Raw genomic sequence first — 11,788 nt, forward strand, 5'->3', positions numbered from 1 at the left:
GTTTACCAAAGGGGCAAATAAGATCCTCATATGTGGCTAAAAACTAAGAGCCAGCTGGCACTCTGGCATTATTGGGAAATTTCTTTTCTGGTCAAAGTGAAGTGGGGAATGAATTGAAAGATTACCTGGAGTAAGTGGGGAATGAATTGAAAGGTCACCTGGAATCTTGAGTAGGAAGCTTGAATGCACACCAGAGCGTTACCTGTTATGTAGGTGAGCAGGGAGGAGACAAAACTAAAGTGGTAGGAAAGAGCTAGCCAGAGCACCTGGCCACACAAACAGAAAAGATGACAAACTTGTGGCTAGAGAAGTGGTGGCACCTTCCAAAAGTTACAAAAAAGAAAATATTAAATGCTGAAACCAAAAGAAATCCATTCAGGAGCTCAGTGACAAGGTTCAGAATGGGTGACTGTCATCTGCTGTAATTGTAATAATTGCTATGGCAATTATGCCTCCACATCCTGCCCACCCCACCTCCTGTAAGTGTCCAACAGCAATCCTCTCTTTCTAGCCTAGTCTCTAACTTGGTGATCCTGTTGATGTACTGTGTCAGATCCGGTACCCATTATGAACCACACACAATCATAAACTGTGAGAGGCTGGGATAATTGCAAATCAGGGTGCACGTGACTGAATCATACTGCTTTATAAAAAAAAAAAAAGGCAGGACTGGCAGCCAAGCAGTTAGCTGGCATGATGGGATGGAAGTACAAGGTTTGACTAAGGCAGTAGCCCTGGCCTATCACCTGGGAAATTGTTAGACATGCAAATTATCAAATCCCACTACCCTAGCCCTCAATGAATCAGAATCTTGTGGGGTGGAGCCCAGGATTCTGTGCGTTTCCAAACCCCAAATGTGATTCTGATGCAGCTGAGAGTTTGAAAGCCAATGCACAGAGTTGAAGCTGATTATTTAAGGAACACAGCACAACTTCATATCTCAGAATGTGTGGCCTCTAAGTTTCCCATAAGCACTTGCTCCCCAGTGCTTCATTCTTTACGTAGATTAATTCTCCCCTTTTGAAAGTGTCTTAAAAGACTGGGTAAGACCAGAGTTGATCTTGTTTGTATGTTCATTTATTTCCCTTTTTTGGATGGCTCTTTACAAAAACCAAATCACACAGCTTGATTACCAGACTCATCTCTAAATGTCTTTTGTCAGATTTTCAAACTCAAAATCAACCTCAGAGGGCAAAGGTTCCTCCTGTGCTGAGGGCGTTCCGAAGAATGTGCTTCAGGTGCTTATCTCAAACGTGTTTATCTGAGTTGGAGCTTCTTGTTCCTTGGTCTTTTCTTGGTATTTTTTAAATACAGCACCTTCCTGGAACAGCCTGAGTACGTGCCTCTTCCAGGTAGGATGAGGCCCAACTACTAAATAGCAAAGGATGACCTACTATATTCCAGGAGGCACCAAACTGTGGGTCAGAGGCCAACTATGCTGAGGAATGGGTGTGTGAAGTACCCAGGCTGCTCAACACACACAGTTTGGACTCTGAGGACAGCTCTGACAGGACTGGGCCCCAAAACAGCTGCCAGGTTCTGACCGAGACATAGCAACACAGTGGGAGCAAAATACCACTGAGAGTTTGTGGGGCTGTTTGGAGAGCAAGACATCACACAGGCTAATACAGCAAAACTCCACTCCATTTATTATGGCTCTCAACACCCAGTTTTCCTACTTGGGAACATCACAGTGTTTCCCAGGGAAATGCAGCCTGTGCCAGATGAACATATCAGACATACTGAGAGACTCTTATGACACAAAGCACCTTCATTCCCCAGGGATCAGGCAGTTTCTGGCTTTAAATGTAATTCAGGAAAAGGTGTTTTCACAAAGCCCCCATTAAGCAGTCAAAATTCCCATACTGTTAAACTTCCTCATGTGGCCGCCCCTCCCATTTTTGTGACAGCCACGTCAGGAGGGGCAGGAGGGGCCTCTGATATTGACCAGAGGCCTTAACTAATTTCATCCATGGTCCAAAATGGACACATTTGCCAAAATTTCAAGTATTGAAAATCTTATTTGCCCCTGTTCCTATTTCTTTTGGGGGGAGTATTAGAAGTAAGTATTTTTAATCAATTTCTTAGGGAAGTAGACTTTATTTTTTAAAAAAAGAAGGAACCAAAAAGTGATTGTTTAACCCCTAGATGAACCTCAGTCAGGACTAGTAAAGAGAACAAATTCAAATGTGATTCTCCTCTTTGATTGATTAGATAGACACTGTATTGGTCAGAAATGCATTCAGCTCAATTAACAGCAAACTCATTGACAGCTATTTAAACACAGGATAAAGCTACACCAATGGAGGACTGCTGTTTGGCACTCATGGATGGAGGAGGACTAGCCTGAAACTTGATTCACTTTTTCTGGGACTCTGAGCCAGTTCTCCTGCAGAAGAAAGCATCCACCACCCTGTGAATCACTCCACAAAGCCAGTGGGCTCCTAACACTAACTCGGGCCCGGTGCAAGTGATCAGTGCCATTCTCCGTCCTCCTCACAGACCTCTTCACAAGCCCTCATTTCCCTGCACACTCTACTCTCTAGAAAGCGTGCTGATAACCAGACTCCCAGTGCTCTCCAGAGCACTGCCACCCTATGAAATCAAAACAGAGAGGAGAAAAGACAAGCCTCCGTGTATCAAGTTTCTCTGAGACCCCCGTCCAATTCTCTGTATGGAAGAATTTTTAGAAAAAATTCAGTGTTTATTTTTACGATTACACTAAAGATCTCTGGAAATACCATAGATAACCACAACACTAATAACTATTTAATTTGTTACATTTGCACATGCAGATGGAAAGAAACCAGTCTTGGCATAAAGACAACTATAAACAAACATAAATTATAAATCAAGTAGAATTTGAAAATTAAGTAGAAAAGATTCAAAATCCACCTAACATTTTCCCATTCCCATGTGGTATTGGGCTATCAAATTTTTTTACTTTTTATTTCTACTAATTTGAAGTCCCTCTTCAGTTAATGAGCTTTTCTTTTTTCATTCAATTAAAAAAAAATCAGTTAGGGGTCAGGCACTGGGAATGCAAATACAGCCCTGCCGCTGGTCAAATCATGGCTTAATCCCATGGCTTATGCAAAGTTTGGGTGTAAAATAATTTTACTGGGCTGGTGAATAGATTAATTGGGTTTTTTTATTTTTTAAATTTAAATCACTTTTTTATTTTTCACTTGCAGATGACATGCAGTATTGTTAGTTACAGGTATACAGCCCAGTGAGTAGCCATTATATAATTAACGTGATCTTCCTACTAAATCTTGTACCCAGCTCAAGTTATTGGAGTATTATTGACTATATTCACTATGCTGTACTTTACATCCCCATGACTATTCTGGAACAACCAATTTGTACTTGTTAATTTCTTCACCCATTTCACCCACCCGTTCATCCCCCCCCACAATCTGGCAACCATAAAATGTTCTCTGTACTACGAGTCTGTTTTTGTTCTCCTTTATTTTGTCTTCTTAGATACAATTGTTGATAGATAGGTTTTTATTACCATTTTATTGCTCACATTTTTTATCTTTTTGTATAATACTTATTGCATTTTTTCATTACCATTTAGTCCTCTTATACACCCCTCCCCCCCCCCCGGCAGTCACCTCGCTGTTGTCCATGTCCATGAGTCATTTTTCCTTTTTGCTCAATCCCTCCACCCTTTAACATCCCCCAACCTCACTATCTGTCATCTGTTCTCCATCTATGAGTCTGTCTCTGTTTCTGGTTTATTTTTTCTTCTTAAAGAAGACCCTTTAACATTTTGTGCAATACTAGTTTGGTGGTGATGAACTTCCTTTAGTTTTTTTCTTGTCTGAGGAGCACTTTATATGTCCTTCCATTCTAAATATATGCTTTGCTGGGTAAAGTAATTTAGTTGTAGGTCCTTGCTTTTCATCACTTCAAATATTTCTTGCCATTCCCCTTCTAGCCTGCAATGTTTCTGTTAAGAAATCAGCTGACAGTTTTATGAGAGCTCCCTTATAGATAACTAACTGCTTATCTCTTGCTGATTTTATGATTCTCTCTTTGTCTTTAACTTTTGCATTTTAATTATGATGTATCTTGGTTAGGGCCACTTTGGGTCCACCTTGTATAGGACTCTTTGTGCTGCCTGGACTTGTATGTCTATTTTCTATACCAAGTTAGAGAAGTTTTCTGTCATTTTTTCAAATAAGTTTTCTATTCCTTGCTCTCTCTCTTCTCCTTCTGGCACTACCATGATGCTAACATTGGTGTGCTTGACATTATCCCAGGGGCTCCTTACATTATCCTTACTCATTGGATTTTTTTTTTTTTTTTGCTTTTCTGATTGGGTATTTTTGGATTCCTTATATTACAAAACTCTGATTTGATTCTTAGCTTCATTTACTCTGTTGGTTCCCTGTAAATTCTTCATTTTGGTTATTGTATTCATTATTTCTGACTGGTTTTTTTTTATGGTTTCCATGTTCTTTTTTTATGCTGTTGAAGTTCTCCCTAAGTTTATTGAGCATCCTTATAACCAGTGTTTTGAATTCTGCATTTACTTGATTGCTTGTCTCCACTTTGTTTAGTTCTATTTCTGGCCTTTTGTTTTGCTCTTTCATTTGAGACACGGTTCTTTGTCTCCTCATTGTGGCAGCCTCCCTGTGTTGTTCTCCTGTACTAAGTAGATCTTGGTAGAGTGGGCTTATGTAGTAGGTATTCTGTGAGGTCCAGCAGTATAGTCTCCCTGATCACTCAAGCTGGGCACTACAGGTAGACCCTGTCCCTGTGTAGACTGTGTACACCCACCCACATGTTATAGTTGAGCCTTGATTGCTTTAGCATGTCAATGGGAGGAATTTACCCCCAGGCTGATCAACTGCAAGGAGAGGCTGCAACCACCCTCTGTAGTAAATCCTACAGAGCAGGATATACTTTAGCTGGTCTCCGATGCCCACTGAGTCCACCCCTTTACTGTGTCACTTGTAGAGGTTGGTAAGTGGTATTTTGACATGATCTGAAACTGTCCACCTGTGTGCTGACTCTGGGCCCTCCCAGCATAGCTAAAAGCAATCTGCATATGGCTGTTACCTTTGCTGAATTTGGAGGTACCCAGGCAAGGCAAGCTACAAACCAAAGCTAGCTGCTGCTGGTGCTGGACCTGAAGCCACTTAGTGTGTGTGGGGAAAGCTGAGGCCACATGCTGCTTGTTTGAAAGATTTTAGGAAAGTCTGAAGCATGAGCCAAAAGAGGCCATTGGTATGGAAAAGCCATTGGAAATGAGGGCAGAAGCAATGGAAAAAACTCCTCACCAGTTTGGAAATTCACCTGTCCTTCCTACTGAGGCAGGATTTACACATACTTCTTATCTGGGGAGGGAAGCAGACAGAAAACAAATGAACTGCAATGCCAGCAAAAGTAAATGGGGTGGTATGAGAAGTCCTGTAGATGACTAAGTTCACACTTTGATGCCATGTCCTATCAGCTGGATGAAATGGAGCAATTTCTTAACCTCCTCAGTTAATTGGAATAATACCTATTTCATCAGGCCGTTGCAAGTATTAAATAAAGGAATTTGTGTAATATGTTTAACACAGTGCCTCTGGGCACACAATAAATGGTAGACATGATGGTGATAAACAAAAGGATCATAGAGATGTATATTAAATACAATGGGAAACCCTATCGGGGTATAGGTAATTCTGCTTAAGAAGGAGTTCAATAAAAAAGAGACCTTGGAGGTAAACCTTGAAGGGTAGAAGGAAGCCAAGATGGAAACTGAGAAGTTGACATTTCAGAGAAAAAAAAAAGTCATAAACTAAAACTATAAGGTAGATTTAAAACTTAAGAGTTTATAGAAGAAATAAATGAGAAACTAGCTTGAATCAGAAGCTCAGCTATGGGTAACAGAGAAGACTCTGAACAGGATCTTGGAGATATTCCCAAGTGTAGGTTTCAGAATGATGACATAAAATGTGTTAAAGCCATTCATGTATACAGTGTATGCCATTAACAGATTGCACTTCATGAGACAGGGCTATTACTAAAGGCTCACTCTCTTCTTTAATGAGTCCTGTAAGTGTTTTTACAATCATGTTTATCAGCTACTTTGGTTGTTGAAAATTCCTCTTGCCATTTTAAAAAAATCAAAGTGTGCATTTTTAGGATCAAGTTAGAATTTCAAAGAAAGACCATGATTTCTCTCTTTACTCAGAGGCTATATTGTTCATCTGGGCCAAGGAAGGACAGTCCTTCCAAGCTCTTCCAGAAAACGTTTTTGGTGATTAAGTTCAAAAAGAGCATTCTCCCAAAAGCTTGCCTTTTTGCATCAATGTCTGTCTCTGTCTCCCCCTGACTCCCAACTCTGGCCCTTCCTACTACTGTCTTTGTCAGCTCAAGTTCTTTCATCATTGACACTCTCACAAGTGTCAAAATACCAGCAATTTGGTATTTTGATTATGTTTGTTTTTAAGCCTCACATAGCCTATAAATCACCCAATACTTTCTATGTCATTGCTACTAAACCAACACTTGTGAAAAACAGTTTGCAATTTTATCTTCCTCTCCCATTATTCATCTAGCCCTTCCATCCACATTTTTCTTACATATAAACTCAGTACTAAAAATACACATGAGTTGAAAGTGCTGCCAAAACACTTTGTAAAAGAGCAATCCAACTTGTCCAAGACCAAAAGAAGTGTGGGGGTCCTAAAATAAATCCCTTTGAAATGATGGAGTCAATTTGTCTGGGACCTGACTTCATTAAGACACTGTAAGTACATAACCGCAGGACATAAAATCATGGGGTCAATCTGGCACACACTCGGCGTGCACTTCATGTCACACTGTAGGACTTCACATCTTTCCCCACATGCCACAAGTCCAGCCAGAGTTCTCGTGCATGGCATCAGCACACTGTAGCCCATTTTCTTTTTTAAATTTCTTCATAGCTCTAACGTGTATGTAAAAGCATCCTGTTATTTGTTTGCTTACTGTTTGCTTAATTGTCTATGTTTTCCCTCTGGATTTTATCTCTGTGAAGGAAGAAGGGATTTTACTGTTGCCCACTGCATCCCTACCACTAAATCAGTGCCATACACAAGATAAGTGCTCAAGTTTGTTGAATTGATTTTTGAAGCCAAAGTCCAACAAAGCCAAACTAATGCCTAACTTCTTTTTTTTCTTTGCTTGTATTTCTCCTAAGAGTAAAATAATACTGATGGTTATAATTTATGAGTGCCTGCTACAAGGCTTGTACTGTGCAAGCACCTGAATACGGATACTGCATCATCCTGTGTAATCCTCACAGCTACCCTGCGTGATCTATATTTTATTGCCTTTGCAAATGAAGCCATCGGAGTTCAGAGAGGTTAAGTAACTCACCCAAGGCCATAGATCTGGGAAGCAGAAGGCTGCAGGCTTGAACCCAGGACTGCCTTACCACAGCTTCTCAGTTTATCACACTGTTGCTATTCCTTACCATCAAGTACTACAGGTCTTAAAATGATCAGGTCTTAACCCATTTGGGATTGATTTGAGATTGATGCTAAAGAAGGGAATCATCAGTTTTAGTGGTGTGCTGCTCTTTTTTCTCAGAAATTGGTTATAGGGCTGGTTGGTTACAGGGATTCCCTATAATTCTGGTTATAGGGACAATTACTCATCCTCCTGCTTCTTATTCCTTCTGGCTACTTCAGTCTTCCATATCCCTTTGGAAGAGCAAAATAAAACATGTCCCTTTCCCAAAACTCGTCCATCTTTTGCAGTTCCATTTCTAAGCAAATCTGGAGGGACACAAGCCTCACAGTAAAGTCCTAGCACCAGATGTGTCCAGAAGTTCTCCCTGCTCCTGAAGGATTTTACATGCCACCTGAAGTGTTTGAGAAGCTGTGAATGGAGAATGGCAAATTCTCCATTCACACAAGGCAGACTGCTCCTTTACTTACTTGCTTTAAAAAAGTTGGAGGGTCCCTTTAGTTCATGCACACATTTTATATGTGTCTTATCCCATTAGATCACCATTGTGTTAGTCTTGCCTTTATTGGATGGTGTAAATTTTGGGAGACTAAAAATCACTGAGTTCCCCCACATTGATATTTTACTCCTCTGCAGTACAAACACCAAACAATCATTCTAGACCCAGTAAAATGTAACTTCCATACGGTATTTCCTGATTTTCAAAACAGAATTTATCTCTGTAAAACTTTACACAAACTCTACAATTTCAATTACCACACCAAATAATTATCTTTGTACCTATTGTTTATACATCCTAGATTTTCATTAAATGCCCTGTGATCAGCAATCACATATTAATCTCTATCTGGCTGACCATGTGGCATTCAGTAGATCCTCAATAAGTGCCGAATGAATTCTGTATACACACAGGTTGTTCACCCTCTTTTTGAAACACTATATATATATATATATAATATTTTATCCTCACTCAAGAACATTTTCTCATTGCTTTTTTAGAGACTGAGGAAGGGGGAAGAGAAAGAAAGACGAACAATACTGTGAGTGTGAGAGAGAAACATTGATTGGTTGCCTCTCATAGGCTACCTGACCAGGAACGGACCCAAACCCAATCTTTCAGTATACAGGACAATGCTCCAACTGAGGCACACTGGCCAGGGCCTCTTGAAACACTTTAAATGATAGCTCACTATCTCAAGATCAGCCCCTTACATTGTTGTGCAGATATAATTATTATGTCAAATATCTTTTTCATTTTTTTGAAGTCTGGTTTGTTTGGGGTTTGTTTTTTTTTAACTTAATACATTCTAATCAAATAGTACCAGCAGTAAATAAACACTTTGAAAAACAGGCAAGTTTTTCCCTAGATATCTGGAAGAAAATTAAGTCAAAGTTTTTAGAATTTGAGACAACTGCTGATGTTCAGTTAGACATTCAAGGACAACTTGGAAATTTTTAAGCCATTTCCAAAAAAATCTATGGCAACAGGTTGGGACACAGCTACTTCAAAGGGTAAAATGTCTATATTTACATGGTGTTATTTAACAGGACCTGGGTTGCACTGGTATAGCATGACATTCTTATCTTTAGTCTTAAAGGAAAAGACAATCTTTTTCGTTTGCACCAGTTTGAAATATTTCTGAAGTAAGTTGCCCTTAAAATGGATTACTATGGCACTCATTCACATGAGAGAGTTCATACATGTAGTAAATAGATAAATACGGGATTTAATGGTCACTTTTTTGATTGATTTGGTTAATTGCATAAAATGAAGATAAATACTCACAAGCACATCTGATCATCAAAACTCCTAGGGACATCAGAATACAAAATATAATGTGGCCGAATAGGCTCGGAGCACCAGGCACGTAACACTGAAGTAAAGCCTACATCAGTTTCCTTCCCCTTCTTCAGTACTCCTCCATGGAGTCCTTTACTGCTGGAGCTTGGACCTTCAACCAAACGCAAAACTAAAAAAAAATAAAGAACCTTCAAAAGGTTGGGCATTCCGATGAAAATGTCACTTCAGCCCTTTAGCCTTCCTTGAGACGTTTAACCTTTAACTTCAAAGGCTCAGCTGTTCATAGTTTTAGGAAGAAAAGCCTTAGGTGAAATACCTTGGGCACCTTATCTGGTCACCTCCGTCACACATTTGCGTTAGACTGACTCAGGTGTTCTTGGAACGCCGCGTGGTTACCCGGGGCAGGTTTTGGCTCTTTCACATAGCTGCCGTTGGAGGTAGTCTACGTGAGGCACGGTTAGAAAAAAAGAAACACTTATATGTGGAATTTGTATTCTTCCAAGTAACCCTTTAGTCTCGTCGGCAGAGGCAGCGCCCAGACGGCACGGGTGCGCCTGTTGATGGTGAGCCTGCAGAGGTGCTGCAGAGGCGGCGCGGCCGTGTACAGCGGTTTGGTCAGGTACAGGTGGAGGCCGCCGCTCGGGTGGGCTGCGCGGTTGGCCCACTTCTCCCTGCACATACGAACGTAGTAGTCGATCAGTTGGACCACACTGTCAAACTGATGAAGCTGGGACTTGACACACAAGATAGAGTCCAGCCTGAATTTCCCATTCTGATACTCGATCCGCAGATTAGTTGGTCCAGCTAATGTTTTCACAGATATAGTTAGTAGGAAGTCCGAATGCGAACTATCTCTGATCAAGAAAGTTCCTTCGGGTGCCTCTTTTAATTTCTCCTTGGCTTCACTAACAGTCATACTTCCCCAGTACCAACCTGTCTGGTTGAGCTCCTCCCAGGCCTTCGCCAAACACACGGCCTGCGGGGACAGCTCCCGCGAGGACAGCTCCTGCGCGGACATCGCGCTGCCCTGCGGGTTCCGCGTCCGTTCCGCGGCATTCTCGGGGGGCTCCAGGCTCCGTAGAGTCACAGGCAAAGGGTCACCGCGGCAAACACGGGTTGCCGCCTAGTTGGCGGTGAGAGAGCGGCACGCGTCCGTCCTGGAAGTCGGTGGGACCACCGAGCGCGTCCGAGCGGAGTCTCCAAAATGGTGGTGGAGAGGACGGGGGTCCGGAGCGTCCGGCTCTCCTCCTCGGGTCCCGGTGCACGCGTGGCGAAGGCCCCCGCGGACTCCGTCGCCCACAGTTTGCCCGGTTTCACACCTGAGTGCTGCTTGGGTCTCCCGGGGCCGGAGCCACCTGCCCGCTCAGGAGTCCGCAGCCGACTGCGCGGAGGTGCGCGAGTTTCCGAGTTGCCGAGTTGCCGCATCCCGGGCCGGAGGCGGTCCCGGGCCCACTCCCGCCCCCCGCGCCGGGCAGGGGTCCGGGCGCCGCCTGGCGCCGCGCTGGCCACTCCCTCTCACTCCTTTCCGTGTTGCGCTGAGCTCAGTGTCCCTGGCGCGCCACCTTTGAGCCTCGTTTGACCTTCCGCAAGCACTCAGAGGAAGTGGGCTCCTCTTTAAGCATTTTAAGACAGCTAACAAGACCCTCCTCTTGACGGAACACCTTCCTATCTCTGCCGAGGGCTTTCGAGGGACAGCTTCGAAACTCCAGCCATCCTGGTTCCTCTTCCCGGGACAATCTCGAATGACCAGGGTCCCTCCGGGAGGGGGCACCGTGCCCCGCCGCAGACATGGTGGCGAGGCTCAGTACTACGGGGTTCTCCTGAACTGGACACTGTATTGTTGTGAATAGTCTTAATAACATTATATTTTCAGTATTCTACCCATTTTCTCTCAGGTCTCTTTCTCTTTGTAAAGAAGATTTCTAGTTGATTCTGCTACAATTAATTTTATAATATTAAAAGCAAAACTTGATGTTGACCATTGTTTAAAGATATCTTGTTTATTTGGGATTTTAAGATGCTTAGGTCTAGAAGGCTGAACTCTTGAGTACAAACGTGCATTCTGTAGTTAACTGATACCCTCTTTACTTAATAAGCCTATAAATGACTGGGTTTTAAATAGTCACAGTCTGAATACATTTCTAGATATGTGCTGGCCTCATTAATTCATTACTCTAGGCGAGCGCCCCTCGGTAGCAAAACAACAATCCCGACATCTGCAGCAGATAGGCTTCCGTGCACTGAACACCAGGCTCTGGGCTAAGCAGTCTCCATTCTTGTCATCTAGGGCAGACTTTGCCGGATGATAAACAACCCCAAATTCATGATGGTTTAAAACAGCATTTTTCTTTATCTCACTACACATAGAATGTGGGAAAGAAGGGGTAGGATTTTGCTCAACCCGGTCACTGGAGAGGCAGGTGAATGGAAGGAAGTGCTTTCTCAACATCTAATTACTCAGCTTCATGACAGAGAAAAGGAAGCATGACAAATCCCAGACTGGTTTTTAAAGTTCCTCCCCAAAAGTAA

General features: G+C 42.4%; 1 protein-coding gene across 2 annotated transcripts in view; it reads right to left on the reverse strand.

The window, feature by feature from the left end:
• The window catches only part of LOC119055814 (suppressor of cytokine signaling 2-like), a 104,766-nt gene extending 94,139 nt beyond the window's left edge, over positions 1-10,627 (reverse strand). For both annotated transcript variants that reach the window (XM_037154090.2, XM_053666443.1), the window contains exon 1: positions 9,245-10,627. In XM_037154090.2, coding sequence (XP_037009985.1) covers positions 9,735-10,277 — 543 coding nt within the window. In that variant the 5' untranslated portion in view covers positions 10,278-10,627 and the 3' untranslated portion in view covers positions 9,245-9,734. The remainder of the gene's footprint in view (positions 1-9,244) is intronic.
• Positions 10,628-11,788: the final 1,161 nt, after the last annotated feature.

This window comes from Artibeus jamaicensis, unplaced genomic scaffold (genome assembly GCF_021234435.1).
Source record: "Artibeus jamaicensis isolate MK-2021 breed Jamaican fruit bat unplaced genomic scaffold, CSHL_Jam_final contig_456, whole genome shotgun sequence".
NCBI lineage: Eukaryota > Metazoa > Chordata > Mammalia > Chiroptera > Phyllostomidae > Artibeus > Artibeus jamaicensis.